We start from the raw sequence: 20,296 nt of genomic DNA on the forward strand, positions 1-20,296 counted from the left end.
AAAGATAAACCAGTTTTCAGATTATATCTACCAGTGTTGCCTTCAGTTAATTTTGGAATAACGTGAAAATAACAAAATGAGTGTCATGTTGACAATGACATAAAAATGCATTTGTGAGTACAATTTATTTTCTGATAAGAAGATAAATCATACTTATATATATGTAAAATAAGAACACATTAGCAACTAGCTTGGTAAATTTAATTTGTGTGTCTCACTTTTCTATTCTAAAAAAGCAGAAATTGTTAATAACATTGTTCACAACTTTCCAGACCATGCCTTTTCAAATTCAACCATTTAATGCTTTCTTGTGTAATCATGCTATAATGCAGACAGCTCTCATTCAATCACAGATCAAAATGTCAACAAAGAACCAAAGCTATAAATATTACTGTTAGTACAAAGTCCAAAATCCGGACATCCAATATCCGAAATGATCTAAAATTCAGACCTCAAAACCACCAATAAAATTTTTCTTGTAGACTTTACGCATGCACATTTGATTCCCTCTTCCGCTCATAATAAAACGTCCGGAGAGTCCTGATTCTTAATTTCACTTCGACACTAAGCAAAATACCTAGTTACTGAAGAAACAATCCTTTTAGCATAAATTTGTACGATCAGTAATTTGGCTCCGTTGCTGCGTATCTGCTTGGCACGCATCTCAAACCGAAACATTCTACATAGATAAATCATTGATCTGATGCCAAACTGGCGAATCATTATTTATTATATTTTACTTTCATCACCGCATGTTTATCAACACATAACAACTTGAGTAATGACTCATGTAGCGATGCCTAAAATTTTTTTTATGTTAGTAATTGAATAATAAAGGAGTATGCTAACCTTTTATGTTGATATTACGCTTGACGATGATTATAGATTTAAGTTAAATGCGCTAAAAAATGTTGACGAGGAAACATTTAACAAAAATTTCTTTCCATATGCTGAAAATAGATTTTTTGATGATACTCATACATTACATTTACATCTAGCGCTGGCCCTCAATAAGGCTTAAGTATATGTGGAAATTTATTTATTCAGAGCTCTGATAAGCCTTAAGCATGTGCAAGAAGTATAATAAATAACTAAATTAATACAATTCAGGCTTAATTGTCTCAGTGCGAGATAGAAGCAACATAAAATTTAACAGAACTACTTGTCATTAGTCACCAAGCTCATCATGCATAGCCAAATATGTATAGTGAACGACAGCTAAATTTGACGATGATAGCCGCGAATTTTAAAGGTTTTCGGATATCATAAAACAAAGGTGAAATTTTCCAATTAACGAATTTTGTAAAGAAATGTGGAGAAGCGGTAATATATGAAGATTATATAAAAGAAGTTTTTCGTTGTGATGACAATGCTTCTCAATCATCAATCAATTAATGAATGGCGAAATCTGTAGTATGGTTCTTGATCCAGAAAATACTGCTACCAACAGTGAAGAATGTGACAGAGAAGTTACTGAAAATGAAAAAATTTCGGTTGTCAAGTTAGACAGAATTTTCGACAGAGCAATTACAGGACTTGAGTGGAACTTAAATCCGGAATTGCCGAAGTCCTGAAGAGTCCGGATTTCGGACTTTGTACTGTACTAGCTTCTTAATTCTAATGTACTGTAATAGCTTCTTTGCTCTGCTCTGCCAACACATATCACCTGTTTCTTCTGTCTGTCGTCCACTGTGCAAGAAATGTAAGGTATACAAATTGAAGGATTCATATTGCACCCATAAAGCTGATGTGCAAAGACTATATATCACAAGAATGAATCCTCTAGAAATAAATTATTATAATGACTTATCTTCGGTCATATCCACTAGCTTTTTATTCTCTGTTGTACATCATTCAAACTGCGCAGTAGTTCATTATAGCTATTCTCAAATTATCTCATTATATATATATATATATCTATTTGTCTGATTGCAAAAAGAATTCCAATAAAGTCATAGAAGACAGCATAGAATAAATAACAGAAGACCGCATTTAATATTCCGTGTAAAAAACACTTACAGAAAACTGAATAAATACCACTTTTACTATCAAATTTCTTTTTTAAACAGTAATATATCAAATAAATAATATTTTTAGAAATTTTGCCGTTATATACTGTGTATCTACAAGAATAAAAATATATATATATATATCCTACACACAATATATATATATATATATATATTGTGTGTAGGAAAAGGCATTGTGCAAAGTATCATAAAATGGAGAAAGAAATGCATCTAAGTGAAAATAGCAAACATTTATTTTATGATTTAGATATGATGCTGATAGTATATGCACACACTCCAGTTTTCATTTAGCATTTATTTCTATCTAAAGCTATGCCAAAGTCATCACTAGCTTATAAAATCCTTATGTCTATTTAAACAAAATTAGTTATATTTAAAAGTATGAATTTATAAAAATCACAGCCATTAAGATTTTTTTAAAGTAAAATTAATAAAATTATCTATGAAAACTGCATACCTTTATTATATGCTAACGGTTAATAATTCTTACAAGAAATTAAAACTTACTTTTTTCCCAGAGTTTATAGTATTAGATGTATTCTTCCCTACATCACCAAATATGTCTGGGTTTAAGTTAAAAACAACACTGAATTCAATCTGCAAAAATTAAAAAAATAACATAAAGTAAACAATTAAAAAAATATTTCACATAAAATTTTAAAAAATTCTACAAATTACATTTTAATACAAAAATGAAAAAGTATAAATCACTTATACAATACAGAAACACTGCAGAGGAAACACAGACTGTAAATTAATTATTCAAATCCTTCATGTCAATAAATGAACTTTCTAATTTTACATCAATGGCTAGACATAGTGAATCTTAAAGAGAAAAATATGCTAAATGCTGAAAATTACATGCCCTGCATAAACAATCTGCTACAATAGGAAGGCAAAGGGAAATTTCATGACAGAATTTTAAATTAGTCATAAGAAAACAAATGATTAAAAAATTTAATATGATTTTATTGGTTCTGTTGTACTTGTTTTAGAGTACAGTATTATATATAGCATTTAAATGCACTGGCAATTGATAATCTCTGATATTGTTTCAGCATTCTTGTTTATAGACATTTAAACACAATCAGTCATGAACATAGTCAACAACTTATAGGTTCGTTGATTAAGGATGAATGTTTCGTAAAAGACGAATTTGACAGATGGTGTTTCAGTATTGCAAACGATGTCACTACACTACACAATCACCACTCAAATTTCTGAGAACAGCATTTTAATATTATCCAAAGTTTAGTTCTAATTTACAAAGCCCGGCAGCAGCTGACTTACAGGACCATGAATTTTGCTTTGAGAAAATTACAGACAGACTTTGAGAGAGTTGACACTTAGGATGTTTTTTGTTATCTACGATATTGTGCATGTATGCAAAATAATAGATAAGAAAGTTAACAATGAGAAGTTACAGAGGGCGTTTACACATTTTTAGAATGATCTCGATATAGAATTAAAAAAAGGCAAATGCTTTGAAATGAAAATTTCTGGTTTGCACAACTGTTTCTGCAATAATAAAAATTTCTAGTCTGTAAACAAAGATGACTTATATTATTTGATATGAGAAATATTGCCTGCTATTTATAAATGTACTCTTATTTTAAAATATCGCATATAAACAAGCTGAGAATTGAAGGATAAGTTTCGAACTTTCCTAAAAAAAATATTCCTATTCTATAATTTAAAAACATCGTGAAATGAAGGGTAATAAACTTCTAAGTGCAAGACAAGCAATCTTATTAATTGGAAAAAGAAATATTATTCAATATCAATTATCACTCCTATAAGGATAGAGACTAGAAACGAATATCCAAAAAAAGGTACTTACCATTTCTAAACTATTGGTAACAGAAAAATATCCACCAATACAGAAATCAATTACAAAGTCTTTAAATACATCTGTAGCAATAAAAGGCTTGATCTCATGAACAGCTCACAATTCAGCTTTAGAAGTGGATATTCAACCACTCATCAAATTTTGAACCTTGTTGAATATGTTGCAAATAATTTTCAGAAAAAGAAAGCAGTCGCTGCATGCTTTCTCGATTTCAAAAAAGCTTTCGATCGAGTGTGGCACACAGGACTAATTCACAAACTTAGCAACTTTCTGTTTCCAGTCAGTTTCATCCAGCTCCTTATTTTATATCTTAAACGCAGGACTTTTCAAGTCAAGTGTGGAGATGCTATTTCTCGCAAGAAAATAATTTATAGTGGAGTCCCACAGGGAGCGCAGTTCTCGGCGTCTTTTCAACATCTATATTAACGACTTGCCAAGCCCTTTTGACTGTAAAATTTTGAAATATGCAGACGACACGGTTGCCCTCATAGATTCACTTAGCCCATTACTCGCCATGGACAAATTGCAGTTAAAAGTTAACATTGTTAATAAATGGTGTGAGGATTGGAAGATAAATTTAAACTCAAGCAAATGTTGTGTTGTTCTTTTTTAGACGATACAGAAAAGTGTAATTATCACTAATGAGATCAAAATTAAGAATGAAGTTGTTCCGCGTGAAAGCTCTTACAAATACTTAGGAGTTATTATTGATAACTGGCTCCCCTTTGTGTGTGTGTGTATTGAGAATACGGCAAAGCACACTAGGGCTATCTGCCTAAGGGGAGGGATGCCTTTCGTGGAGGACTTTCTAAGGGAAACTGGCTCGTATACATATTACACATGGGGAAAACCACGAAAACGCCCATGCAGCCAGCCCGTTCGCGGGATTCGAACCTCGGACCGAATTACCAGTGTTCAGCGACTTTACCGCTCGGCCGCTGGTGGGCCGGCTCCCCTTTGCCTATCATGTAAAAGCAGTGGCAGATGAAGCAAATGCGGCTTTTTGTGCACTTTACAGCCTAATAGGCAAGAACTCTAAATTATCACTCAAAATCAAAAGAATTCTATATATCACCTTAATAAGGCCTATCATGCTATATGCCGTGCCGGCTTGGCCAATAAAACAGAGCGTGCTAAACTTGATTTTCTCCAGAATAAAATTCTACGTTCCACAGTGAATGCTTCTTAGTATGTGAGAAATGTGGATATTCAGCGCAACCTTAACATAAAAGCCATGCACGAACAGATATTAATCTCGTCTCATAATTTCTTCGAAAGTTTAAGTAACTCAGGATACGCCTCCCTTCGAAGTTTGTGTGACTATGATCCTACAGTTGAAAGTGTGGTAAAAAGACCCCACACAATACACCATAACGCATCTTGGTAACTGTAAATATGTAAATAGTTCATTTTTCTTCGTATTTAATCAAGTATTTTGTATTAATGACTATAAACTTTGTTTAATTCCAAGATTTGAAGTGTAAATTGTGCTACTTTTTTCGCTGACAGGCCCACATGGGCATATCTGCGAATAAAGTTTTAACGTGTCTTCATGTGATGTGACTTTTCAGTGATTGCAAATTCTACAAAATTTTATGAACTTCATATTTTTGACCAGAGACAAATGTGTGTAAATAAAAATTCTACTAATTTTTATGAACTTTGTGTTTTTGACCAAAGTCTGATTGAACTTTGACGTTTCGGTGCATGTTAAGGACATTACTGATTAATTGAACGCAGACTTAAACTGTTTTTCTATCCTGTGACAAAGTGCTCTCAATTCAGAATGCTTCTCCTTAAATAACTCCGAATTAATATCTAGCAGAGACTGAATGCAACCATTTGTAAAAGATTGCTTTACAACTTAAGATCTATGGAAACTTTTGCTTCCCCACGACCAGATTACTCCAAACCTTAGAGTTTTTGAATGCATTCTACGCCTCTGGGTGATAGATGTACCAATAGTACATCTTCTTTTCGATACATACGTCAAAAAGCCTAAGGCATACTTGATCTATTGGTGATAACTCACAATAGTTGGTACCAAATGATAGTGAAGGTAAATAAAATAGTAAATCAAGATCTATTACTTAAATAAGCTAAAAAACATAATTTTCACAGCTTTTGCTAAGGCAACTGGCTCAATGGAGAACAATTTGCAGAACCCTGTATGAAAACTATTTAGCAAGAGATAAATGGAAATACATCGTGACCCTTGATGCATGGTCTTATATAAATGACTGCAACAAAAACAAAGCCTACTTATTATAGAAAACAAACAGAAAAAAATGTACAAACTTGGCTCCATGAATGCAAAAAAAGTTTCAGCAAGGGGTTTATGATTGTCGCATGATTTTCTTATAATGGGGAATTAAAAATACGAAGAGTTGAAAAAAATTTTGAAATATGTATATATGTAAACGGTTAATCTTTGGATTATGATAACTTAACTATTTTTTGGAGAAAATTTGGCTACCAACCCTGCTACAGCAACCTGTTAGTTTTGTTTTGGATGCCATTTTGTTTTCACAAAGTAAAGGCATTTTTTTTTTTTTTTTTTTTTTTTAAACTCAACATTTTCCCCAACAATCTGCTAGCCAAAATTACGCTTATACTAGAACTTTTATGGAACAAAAATGTTTAATCATGATGAAGATTAAGTGCGAAATTGGGAGAAAGTGCAGAATTGCAAACTGCTTGCCGCGTGCTTAAGAATTGCACATACACGGTATCATCCATGTACACGCCGACCTATTTTCACTTTAAAAAAATCCCAGAATTGCACAAAAATGGCATTGCGCACACTCTCGACTGTATCCATGTGCACTGCTAAAGTTCTAGCTAGTAACCTTTATTGCCTTACCAAAATGTCGCCACACACACTCTCGACTGTATCCACGTGCACTGCTAAAGTCCTAGCTAAGTAACCTTTATCGCCTTACCAAAATGTCGCCAAACTACCTGTTACCATATTCCAAAGATTAGCCATGTAAACATATACACATGGGTTACAGCTTATTTTTTTAATATATAAGAAGTAATAGATGCTACAGGAAAAAATTGATGGCATAGCAAACTATTTACATTAATTAGCATTTAGTATGAAATAGAAAAACTAACATTAGTTATTTCTAAGAAACAGCATAACTTCGGCAAGACCTTCTTTGTTGGAAGACCATAGATCCGATTTGATAAACTTCAGAGTTGAGAACAGCCTTTCCACACTGGCTTGAGTAGGAGGAAGAGCTGTTACTGTTAGGGCTACTTCTTTTAACATTTTAGGATAGATTTTTATAAGTTCTAAAACAGGTGTCTTGCAAGAGCAATCATATTTCTCTATTTCTTCAAAGGCCATATAGAAATCTTGTTTGTATTTTTTAATTTTCATATCTAAAGGCTTGTGGTTCTTTATTTTAATTTCGCTTAGCCTTTTCAACATTATCCAAAAATATTTCTTAAAATCTAATTCATCACTGAAAGAGGACGATAGAGACTCAGTTGCAATGTCTGCAGTTTGACTGTCCTGATTTGAATATTCCAACTGTTCTGAAGATAATTTAATTCTTATTGAAAGTTCATAGATGGCTTTCTTTGCCCTTCTTAATTTATTCGTCATTCAACAAAATTCAGTGTTTTAGATCTACATATATTGAACCCAGCAAGATCTCACTGTCTAGCAAACTAGTTTCTTTTTTCTTCATTGAAGAAAGGATTCCTTCTGCAATTATTTAAGAAAGAACAAACAACACATTCTTCAATTCTCACCTTCTGTTAATTCTTCAGATTGTAGCTTTTTTTTTTTTTTTTTTTTTTTTTTTTTTGTGGCAATATATGGTATAGAAAGAAAAGTTTCCAATTCTGAAAGGTTATTCCACAGTCTTTCTGTTAGTGAAACATTAAGGTTATCTACATCTTCTAAAACAGTTCTTAATTCTAACAACCTCTATATTATCAAATATGTACTTCTTCATTGTGTTGCTCGATCAATAATTGCTCCCTTTCCTGCTCACTTCCTAAGAATGGCATCAATTTTGGGAGTTCTTGCTGCTATTCCTGCCTACCTAAATTTACCAGTGAAATTTGTAACTAAATCAATCAGTTTAATCACTAATGGCATATATCACATCCATCCTCCTCCCTTATATTTATTTATTAATATGTCAATAAAATAAAAAATAACTATTTATTAATGTATATAGTCGTTAAATAAAAATAATAACTCAGTTTGTCATTAATATTTTTAATTTCATTTCAATTTCAAACTGTTCAACAAAAACTGGAGTCGGAGTCGACCTGTTTTTAGCGACTCCAAGCACTGACTCCTTTTATCCCCAAATCTCCACAGCCCTGGTGCAAACCCTCCACAGTTAATTGACTCTGTAAAGTAGTGGAAATCATTACCCCTAGAAATTTTGCAAAAAACCTTTCTATCGTGCAAATCACGTTGCAGACTTATAGGTCCAGAGAAAAGGCTATCAGATCGAACATTTAAAAAAAGTACATTTTAAATATTAATTAAACTATCACAATATCATCCTAAAAATGTGTAAACACCCTCTGTATCAGAGGGCAATCAGAAGTGAGCTCAACAAGAAATTCAACTTCAGAAGCAGCAATGAAAGGTGACTGTGGATGAAATTTCTGTACATGAAAAGGAAGAAAGAAAAATTATCCTAGTTCTACGATCTGAGAAATTTTTGCAAAATGAGGTATGATGCAAAGTTTTCGAGCAATGGTATCGCCCTGATAAAGCAGTATCAAGCTACAGAACAAATATTTTCAGCAGCAGAGCCACATCGCACTTTAGTGTGTGCGTGCGATTATGGCAAAGCCTCGAAGGCAATCTGCTTAAGGGGAGGGATGCCTTCGTGGAGGACTTTCTAAGGGAAACTGACTCGTATACACATTACACATGGCATCTCACTTTAGAAACATTTTAAAATGTAAGCAACATCAAATCACAGTGAATAAATTTTTGAGTCAAATCTGTAACAGATGAAAAGAAATTGAACAAAGGTCACTAAGTCTTCAACATTCAAACAGCACTCAGGCAAAGATACATTGTACAGACCTGATTATTTTATGAAAAGGAATTTCACATCTAAACAGCTTCCTCATCATTTTCCACACAAGTCATCTATTCCTTTTCATAAGGTAAAGTAAAATTAAATTAAGTTTATATCTATTTTACCTGCTTAATGTTAATTTCTTTGTTCTGTATTAAATTATTTCCATTTTTGGTTATGATTTTGGTTTCAAAACCTGTACATACCAGTACTACTGTAAGTTTAAATAAGAAAGCAACTGTGATCCAGAAACTTTTAATTTTACATTAATTTCTATGAGGAAACGTATTTCAGTTTATGAATATTTGGGTTGAAAAATGCCCTTCAGGAAAGAACTAAATTTATGAACTGAGGTTTTACTGTATTCATTTTATTATGCAATTATAATCTATTTTGAAATTAAACCTGCAGTACCTTTAAATATTTCATTATTAAAAATTAAAGCAATGGATTCATAGGCTTGCAGTCTAACTTACTTCAGGCAAATTTTGCAGCTTTTCTCACAACAGTATTTGAAAACGTATTAGGTTTTGTTGCTTTTACCTTAGTCACAAAATTTGAGGAATATGCCAATGTCTAACTAGGATATACATAACAATTCTTCAGTTTTAAAAAGCAATATCATTTTTCACATGTTATGTTTTGTTGCTTCCAAGTTCGAATTTTCTATTTTCCATAAACTCAGTTTTAAAACATATACATAGCAGCAATGCAAGAAATGGCAACAAATTTTCAATACTGTGCAGCAATACAGTATTTTGCTGTCAAAGCATATCATTTATGCCTTTATGTTACAATATTCTTTTATTAATGAGTTAACCTTTTATTAATAAATTAATTCTTTCATTAATGTATTATAAATTAGTCTTTTATTTTGAGCCTTACACAAATATGCATCTCCTCCATCTAAAAACTTTTCTTGGTAATTTTCTTACTGCAACATTTACAGCTGTAATGGCCATATCTGTTTGTCAATCACATTATAATGGCCACATTGAAGTAGTAATTTCAGCTTGATTTTGTTGTTCAGAGGCCAATATTTAGAGTAATGAAGCCATCGATTTAGGACAACACACTTTATTTGCACGTATAATGAATAAAAGGATCACACAGGAAATCGTATTGACCATCACACAGCAAGTAACATCTCACTATCTCTATACGCTTGAAGCTTAAATGACGGATGTGTCGGTAAAAGAGACAGCTGCGCCATCATAATTAATACGCATGCGTATAAGAAAAAACGTTCGCTCGCCTCTACCCAACACACCCCTCCTGCGAGCAACATTTTTTCAATACAAAAATGAAATACAAACAATATATAACACATTACATTACAAAATTAAGGAAATTACTTTCAATGTATACATTAATTTTTCTTCACTGACACTCTTAGTAAGAAAATCTGCAATCATATTATCAGTTTGTGAATATTCCAACTTAATAACATTGTCCTTTGTTATGTCCTTCATAAAATGGAAACGTAAGTTCATGTGTCTGGATTTCGTAGAAGATCTTGCACAGTTGATCCACTGGATGGCAGCTTGACTGTCTGTATTCAAGACCACTGCACCATTCAAAAATTGTTTACATTTTAATTCTGATAATAAATTTACAGTCCAAATAATATCCTTACAAATTTCAGAAATAGAAAATAATTCTGCTTCACAAGTAGACAGACTAACACTTCTCTGCTTACGACATTTCCAAGAAATCAATGAATCACCTAGTAAAATAGTACCACCAGAAAATGACTTACCATTTTCTGCGTTTCCCCAGCTAGCATCAGCATATGCATTTAAAACTCCAAAATCATTGCTATAGAAAAGTTTTTTATTTTTTGTACCTTTTAAATACCTTAATACCCTTTTAGCCAAAAGATAATGCCTTTTTTCTGGTACATGATTAAATTGTGACAAATAAGTTGTTACAAATGATATATCAGGACGCGTTCTATTCGCTAAATATAAAAGTTCCAGAATTAATTCCTGATACAAAATTGCTTCAATTTTTTCATTTGTACATGAAAAACCTTTATTTGCCCCTTTAACGATTGGCGTTTTTACTGCTTTAGAATTTTGTAGATTGTGTTTAGTCAATAAAGATTCAATATATTCTGTTTGAGACAAACATATACCATTTTCAAGTTTTTCTATTTGCATTCCTAAAAATTTTGAATTAGTATTTTCATGTAACTCAAATACATTTTTTATTTTAGAAATAATATTTTCAAGCATTTCTTTATTATTACAGAATACAGCTAAATCATCAACATACAAACACAATATAAAAATGTTTTTGGTATCATTATAAATGAATATACAATTATCAGATGCTAACTGTACCAGCCCAAGTTTTTCTAATTCATTTTTTATTTTCATATACCAATTTCTACCGGATTGAGGCAACCCATAAATACTTTTCTTCAATTTACATACTTTACCTTCTCCAATCAGTTTTTCATAACCAGGTGGAGGAGTCATATACACATCCTCGTTTAAGTCACTGTACAAGTACGCTGTTTTTACATCATAAAATTTAACAGTCAAGTATAATTTAGCTGAAAGTGCAAGCAATAATCTAAAACATTCAATGTTAACTACTGCTGAATATGATTCGGTATAATCCTTATTTTTTATTTGATTAAACCCAGCGGCTACTAATCGGGCTTTATATTTTACTTCCCCAGAGTCTCCTTCCTTCAAAGTATACACCCACTTACTTTTTACTAATTTTGTTTTTTCAGGCCTCTTTACTATTTCCCACATTTCGTGTTTATGTAATGAATCTATTTCATTTTCCATTGCGGATTTCCAGTCATACCAATTGGCACTTTGTTTTGCTTCTGAAAAATCATTTGGAACATTACTGATTATACTTGACGCTAGTTGTTTTGATTTGAGCCTCTCCGATCATCTTAATGGTATTTCATTTCCATATTTATTACTTTTTTCATAGCTATCAGATGTTTGGACTTCATTCCCCCTGTCATCACCCCCGATACAACAGCTTATGTTGGCGATTTCGAAATTCAACGAGTCATCATATTCGCTTGCTTGGGTATTTTCCGTAACAACCAATTCGAGGTGTGGTTTTTGATCTACTTCGTTTCCCCTTCCTTTTAATTCGTCAATATCCCAAGTTTCTAAGGTTTTATTTTTTCCCATATAATTACTACCCTTTAAAGATTTGTTAAATTTAACTGATCGTTCTTTAATTATTTTATTGCTTGCTATATCATAAATACGATATCCTTTTCTTTCTCTAGCATATCCTAACATTATCCCTCTTTTCCCTGGTATGTCAAATTTGTTTCGCATCACTTTCGGAATGTGAAAGTATGCCACACATCCAAACCTTTTTAGATAGTTTAATTTGGGTTTTTTACCAGTCCAAATTTCTAAAGGAATTTTTTCTTTTCCTTTCCGGGGTGTTAAATTTGATACTTGAGTACTAAAATTAATTGCTTCTGCCCAGAATTTTACCAGAAGCTCACTCTCATGTAGTAATGTCCTAGCTCTTTCTAAAAGAACTCTGTTTGCCCGTTCAGCTTTCCCATTACTCTCACTGTTATATGGAATTGTTTTTTCATGAAAAATACCTGAATTAACAAGATAATTATCTAATTGTTGATTTACAAATTCTAAACGTTGTCTGTTCTCAAACATTTAATTCTTTTACCAGTTAAATTTTCATACTTAGCTTTAAATTTACAAAATGCGTCAAATTTTCACTTTTACTTTTAAGAAAATAAGTAAAATACATTCCAGAAAAATCATCCACTAAGATCATAAAATATTTAGACCCACCAACTGATTCAGTTTGAATAGAGCCACATAGATACAAATGAATTAATTCTAAAATTTCTGTACTCTGATTAATGTCAATATTTGGATGACTTTTTCTAGTTATTTTACTTATGTCACAAGTTTCACACTTAAAATCACTTACATCATTAATATCAATGTATTCTTTCATTTTAAGCATGTATTTTAGATTTAAATGGCACAATCTACTATGCCAAAGTTCATAATTATTACTAGTACAATCATTAGCAATGCAAGATTCAGAATTATAATATGGTTCTAAATTAACTTCAAGCCTACCGTTATTCTTAAATGCTTTAAAAAGTAATTCATTACACCTACTAAAAACTACTACAGAATTATTCCTTGATTCAATTTTACATCCTTTATCCATTAAGGCAGTGAGTGACAATAAGTTATTTCTTAAATCAGGAATATAACTAACTTACTAATAGTTAAATTAATAAAACTAGAATTCTTTGTATTTATAGCTTTTGCTTTAACAGTACCAATACCTTCTGAATATATTTTTGAGTGTTTACCTGCCTGGTAAATTTCCCTCACCTCTGGCGTAATATTCTGAAACCAAAAGAAGTCTTTTGCCATGTGTCCGGTTGCACTATTATCCAGCAACCAAATTTTATCACATTCATCATTTTTTTCACGCGTAAGTTGAAGAGCAAAATCACTTTCTCTTTCATCAGAATGAGATGAAACGTTCACACTCGTAGGTTGCGACTTCTTTCTGTCCTTGTTACCTTTGGATAACTCACATTTTGAATTCTTGTTTCTGTAATAGCAGTCCTTCGCGATGTGACCAGGCCATCGGCAAATGTAACAAATTCTTGGCTTATAGTTTTTATTCCTTCTTGATATGAACGCCTCTGCGTTGTTTCCATCAGATCGTTTCCCATTTGTTGAATTGTGAACGGACTCTTCTCACGAAGTATTTCGAGTACTTCATCAATTGTTTTTTCATGCTGAGTTTTTACAATTTCCCTAATTCGAGAGAATTTTCCACGAAGTCCACGGACTGTGTAAAACACCAGTTCCCGAGGAGATACATCTAGTCCTACGGATTGGCACTTAGTTGCTATTCCTCTCGCTCTTGCGATATAATTATTAGCCGACTCGTGCAACTTCATTTCTAAATTTTTTAACTCATTACCAGCATCTATTTTTCGATCTTCGGCTTGTCCCATAAATGTTGACTTTATTTTTTCCCAAAGAATTTTTGCATTCTCTTCTGTGGAGAACTGAAGTGCCTGTTGATCCGATAGTGAAAGTTTTATATATGCTAGGCGTCAGCGTTTTTCTCATTTCACAATCTTTCATCTTTCTCGTCTAAATTTTCTGGTTTTACTGTTGAAATTACCAAGTCAAGTCTTTTCAGTGATAAGGCAGCTTTAATTTCCAATGACCAAATAAAATAGTTCTCTCCAGTTAATTCGGGAACATTCCACTTCTCCATTCTTAGCTTCCACTAAGACACTTTTGGTTTCGACTTGGTATTTTATATCCAGTTCTTCTTGACAAAACCACGGAGCTGCTACCATTTGTTGTTCAGAGGCCAGTATTTAGAGTAAAGAAGCCATCGATTTAGGACAACACACTTTATTTACACGTATAATGAATAAAAGGATCACACAGGAAATCGTATTGACCATCACAAAGCAAGTAACATCTCACCATCTCCATACGCTCGAAGCTTGAATGATGGATGTGTCGGTAAAAGAGACAGCTGCACCATCATAATTAATATGTATAAGAAAAAACGTTCGCTCGCCTCTACCCAACAGATTTCTTAAGTACCTATGCAAAATTCTTGTTACATCAGATCAGCATCCACACACTTCCAGCACAGAAACTATGAGGTTCTAAAATATTTTTTCCACAAAATGGAAATGTTTAATAATCCAGCCAAATTAAATGCAAAATGTCACCTAAAGCAATGAACTTCCAAGTCATATAACACTGAATACAATACAAAAGAAGTATATCTCATTTATGGAAATTACTCCCACAAAAATGAATATTAAATATTGGCAATACTTAACACTGAGCCGATATTTTCTGCAATAATATATATATATATATCACTTATTGTCAAGACTATAATATCAGAAATGGATTTTCAATCATTAAAAAAAAAGTTCAACAAACCACAATATTTAAGTCATATCTTTAAAGTAGATAAATAAACAAAATATACAAGTAAAAAGTATAAATAAAGCATATAAATAAGGTTTTAACCACCTGAACACATTTTTTATATCTTATTTTAAAATATTTTATTTCGATATCTTATTCTTTTTTATATTATAAGAAAAATTTATATGTCTGACACTTTGATGGTAGCAACCTTTATGATTTTATGGGCCTTAGTTTTAATTGGCTTCTTCTCGTTTAGATAGCATGAAATAAAAAAAATTAAAAAAAAGATAAAACGAATGTCACATAAAAATGTTAATCAAAGATATGCAGAATGAAAGACTACATATAATATACGTTAACAATAATTTTTAAAGGATATAAGCACATACCTCTTTTCCTTTTGTTTCTCCACTTTCAAACCATTCTACAGTAAGGCTCCTATTAACAGCATTTATGCCACTTATGACGGCAGAATGAATACGACCTATTAAAATATAGAATTACTTTTATATTTACGAAATTGGTACTTATGTACAGTCAACAGGCCAAGCAGCAATTATGCACTTCCTTTTAAATTGCATATAACATGTAAGTACCATTGAATCAAATTTTTATTTATGGAATATCACTTCTTTAATACAGAATGTATAAAAGCACACCAGATGCTTAATTATTTTTATTAAACTTTGCTAATTCATGAAAGATTGCTAAAAACATTAATAAAATGTCAGATTTTGTAATCAAATATTTCTAATAAAGAATTTTCAAATGAGACCAAGTAATTAGAGAAATGCATCTAATAATATGTGAATTCTAAAGAAGACTAGTACTTTTCTGTAAATGGGATGCCGGTTGCCAAATGTAAAAGTTTGTTGATAACTTATCACGAACAGTATTGCAATGAAGTCATTGTGACTAAGCAGAAAAAATGAACAATGAGCATCAATCCAGAAATTTTCTCTCCCAGATTTTTCACTTCCTTAAGGAACATATGAGCACCTTCAAGTTAAGCAGAAAAACAAAATGACTGATCTTTCCCTGCGTAAAATGCCAAAATAAACATTGGCGTGGAACTAGTTGCTACCTTCCAGATTCCAACCTCATCGAATGCATGATGTGAATGTAACTGCCTGAAAAGATGCGAATAGGTATTTCCTAGTTAAAGTGGAAAATTAGATTAGTACCAGAGCTGGCACACATATAATACCAATAACTTGAAATAACAATACTGTAGCATATAATATATGTAACATTTAATGTTCACAATGTCGAATTTGTGCAATCCTCAGATTTTTTTAGGCAAAAACATTACAGAAATACATAAATTTGTCACTGCACACATTGTTGATGAATGGCAAGGTTAAAATGAAATCGGCAGTTTTAAGCCTGCAGTATAGAATAATTAAAGATTAATTTGGTAAAATCTATTTTTATATTTCCCTTATTTTTTGTATTTATTCTCAATTTAATAAAAATATGATTCCTTTTCATAATGCTTTTAAGTATTATTAGAACTAGATTCCATGCCAACATTTATGTTTGCCACTAAGTGGCATCCCGTTAACAGAAAAACGCACATAATTATAAATTGATATAAATGAATTCATTTCACCTGAAATAAATATAGCACAAAACAATGAGTTATTTGATCAGTTCATTAATTATGAATATCAGGATGCACATAATAAAAATTTAGTTACATAACCCTTTAAATAACAAAAATAGGATTTTTTGCAAATTCTGACATTAAGCTTGGTAAGCTACTCTTAGTATTTATTCACCAGATGCGAGCTCAAAAAAAATTATTTTTCTTCAATTCCATTCAAAGTTAGTGACACCTTCAATAGATGAAAAGCTGATTTTGATTACAAATTCACCTCCCATTTTCATCATGTGTTTTTGTGCCCGATTCATTTTTCATCATTTGTTACAACTCTGTGACTAGCTTTTTCATGCTGCCAAAGCATAAAAATGGATGCAGACATATGATCTAGCTAGTCTTTTGTGTCAGAAAACAAGGAATCTAAGCATTGAACTGGAAATTTCTATAAAAAAATACAGACAAATTATCTATCTTAAACTTCTCAGCAATCTATTACACTGCAAGCCTTTAATAAAGCACACAATATAATTTTTTCTGAAATTTGTCCAGAGCAAGAGTTATAGTTTAAGTAAAAACTGCCATTTCGAAAGCCTCTAAACTACTTTTCCCGGTTGACTGAGAGCTAACAAGAGATCCTGCCACTTGTACATCAATAATTTTCTGGCAGAAGTTTTAAGGAACGGATCATCATTATTTAGTTACATTATCCCAGATCACTTTTTATTTAATCAAGTAATGACCAGGTATAAGTTACCAATACAACACACAAAAAACTTAAATTATTGCAAGCTCAAGTTTTGAAGACCAACAAATTCATTAAAACTAGCAATAATCTAAATACCTAATTGTTTCGATCATCATAATCACTCAAATACAAATCATAATTATACCGGCAGTAAAAATACACAATCGTTCTGAAATAGAAACAAATTTGTCACTTTCTCTGTAAACTAAGAACCATACAAATCTGAATGTTTTGTATAGTTTCACAATGTCTTTTATTCTGCTAATTTGCTGACTCTCTCAGTCTTCCAATGTTTTGAGAACGCATACCAGTATAACAAATTCTGTAATTTTGAAAATAATATATTGCTTGCTGCTCTGTAAAAGGCAAATCTCAAATTTTAATATATTTTTTAAAAGCACAAGATAAAAATAAGGAAACAGCAATTAATTTATATCCTTTTTTACAAATACCAGATTGGCTTATTGAGAATTAGTTATATAAAATCACAGCTAAGATCCATACCTTTCTGTTATCGAGTATGTATAACATGCACATACATTCCTATATGCATTTTTGAATCCAGTCCCAATAACAGAAAAGCACCCAAAGATCTTATGAGTACGTTATTATGTCATGTTTATGCATTATTAGCACTATACTTCATTGCCTGGTGAGATTTTAATTGTTGAAAACGACTGAGAGGAAAATACATAAGTACCCTACCTTTTTATTATGCTGAGAATAAAAGAATACTCCAAATGCATAGCTGTTTTTTGCAGTAGTTCCAACATTAACTCCTTTCTGTAACTAATATACTACAAGATGCCAGAAATGCTACATTTTATTCTCCAAACTGACGAAGTCCTCTCATATATAAATAGATTTCACTCAACAATGTTCCTAAAATGACTCACCGTATACTTACTTATAGATTAGTACACTATATGGCCATGAAACAGATACCATTGCTATCCTGTGACAATGTTTCTGCCATCTATAAAAATCAAACATGAATTCCGAGCCATGCAATACTATAGTTTATTTTCTCAACTTAACCAGTCATATGTGTATGTATGTATATATTGTATTTTTATTCATATGTTTTAGGATAGTTTTTACTTTAATCAACATATTACTATCAATTTCATTTGAGTTTTAAATTTGCTTTTTATTTGTAAGTATTCTTGTGATAATTTCATTTATCTTGTATTTACACTTTTAATTGCAATTTATTTTAACTTAGTGTTAAAATTATTCACCGGAACCACAGTATCACATCTGCTATTAAGAAAAAGCATGAAGAACATTCTTTTTACCCTGTTTTCTAATTTTTGCAGCTCAATGAGCAAAATTCTTGACTACAAAGGTCTTTTTTAGCTTATTCTCCTTTCTTAAATTATATATATATATATATAGAGAGAGAGAGAGAGAGATACACACATGCACTTGTACTCTATTAAAATAGTTTAAAATTTTATATCTAGTAAAGTTTATACTCAATGATAATGGGACAACAGAAATTAAACTAAAAATACAGTTTAAATCTTTGTAGATCAGCTTAGAACAGTTACATCCTTCTCACTGCTGAAGCATACTTGGTTTAAAATGTCAGTCCCCACATGTGAAAAGCGAAGCACATTTTACGAACATTAAAGGCCTACATTAACCATATGAATCAATTTTGAAATATCAGAAAATAACTACAGTATCTTGACACCTCTGCAAAGATCTTTCACCTTCACAAAATTTTAATGCAACAATTTAAGACTAAATTTTAAAATGTTTTGACCTCACCTACATGCACATAACAAAGATTTAAAAATTGCACAAATGATATTTAGAGCTTTAAACTCTCCATTCAAAAAATATAGTTCCCTTTATTTATAACAAAATACATATTAAGCAGATTAAAAGAAATTATGGTCGGAATCAAGCATGTAAGTATCTGATACTTAATTCAATAAAGATTAAGAAAATTCAACAGAAATAGAAAGTCATAAATCAGATTAATCACATGTAAAACAGCTTCAACACATACTTAAAAAAAAGAGAGAGAGAGAGTCAGACAGAGAAACAGATTAATTAAATGCATTAATACATTATATTTAACACTAACTTTTCTATGCCTAAACAATATAAAAACTACACCCTTCAAATAACAATGTCATACGAAGGTGCTCCTAAAATGCAAGCAACAGATTTGCAAAAAATTAACCCAATGAGACTAAAAATTTACCCCAAATTTAAAAGGGAAATATTTATGCTCATGTGCTACTCTACTATTTATTAAACGGACTGAAAGCAAAGTAGAAAAATGAACACGTATTTATACTTAGAAATAAATTTTCAAACAACTGAACACGCGCACAGTAGTTACAAAACATTAAATTTCAAAATAATTAAATAAAAAAGCCGTTGCATACCATCTGTACGTTGAATGTTGACATTTTGTCCGATACGCAAACTATTAGATACATCTCCATCCATAACTGTATAAAATTTAAAAAGGAACTCCTGTAACCAGACACAAAGTCCCTATGCTGAAAATAAATTTTCAAATTTAATTGGAAAATAATGTACAATAACAAAACAATTTTCAAACTGACTTCACATAACGTCTTTCACTAAATTATAAATACCCAATAAGGTCACTAAATGTTGTTACCTTTATGATATTATATATGTGTTACACGTAAAAATTACCTTAAATTTTAGTTAAAAAAAGAAATATTTTCAAATTTGTAAAAAAAAAGGAAAAACAGCACGAACAGTTAATCGTCGCTGGCGGGCCGTACGTTGCCAGCTCCTACATTTATTGTTTTATTATTGGAAGACCGGTGGAACTGCTGCCTACATGAATTCACTTAATATTGACCTAATAAGGGGCCACATCAAAGCAAATAAAAAACAAAGAAGTTAAATCTTTTGAATGGTGCAAACGCATAATTCTTTCACATTTCTTTGAAAATATTATTAAATTTTTATGTAGAAATACGGAAATAAGGAATTTTGTAACTATTCCTTTATCTAAATGAAATAAATAAACATAAAATTGTTTTCT

General features: G+C 31.4%; 1 protein-coding gene across 4 annotated transcripts in view; it reads right to left on the reverse strand.

The window, feature by feature from the left end:
- Positions 1 to 20,061, reverse strand: part of Klp10A (kinesin-like protein 10A) — a 115,749-nt gene extending 95,688 nt beyond the window's left edge. For 3 of the 4 annotated variants that reach the window (XM_085811535.1, XM_085811534.1, XM_085811532.1), the window contains exons 1-4: positions 19,901 to 20,061; positions 19,659 to 19,775; positions 15,295 to 15,389; positions 2,538 to 2,627 (exon numbers count right to left, since the gene is read on the reverse strand). In XM_085811535.1, the coding sequence (XP_085667661.1) occupies positions 2,538 to 2,627; positions 15,295 to 15,389; positions 19,659 to 19,722 (249 nt within the window). In that variant the 5' untranslated portion in view covers positions 19,723 to 19,775; positions 19,901 to 20,061. The remainder of the gene's footprint in view (positions 1 to 2,537; positions 2,628 to 15,294; positions 15,390 to 19,658; positions 19,776 to 19,900) is intronic. The other variant, XM_085811533.1, reaches the window with a different exon arrangement.
- Between the last annotated feature and the right edge of the window lie 235 nt (positions 20,062 to 20,296).

This window comes from Stegodyphus dumicola, chromosome 2, assembly GCF_044657685.1.
Source record: "Stegodyphus dumicola isolate Sdum_Otavi_A_Nest chromosome 2, ASM4465768v1".
Classification (NCBI taxonomy): domain Eukaryota; kingdom Metazoa; phylum Arthropoda; class Arachnida; order Araneae; family Eresidae; genus Stegodyphus; species Stegodyphus dumicola.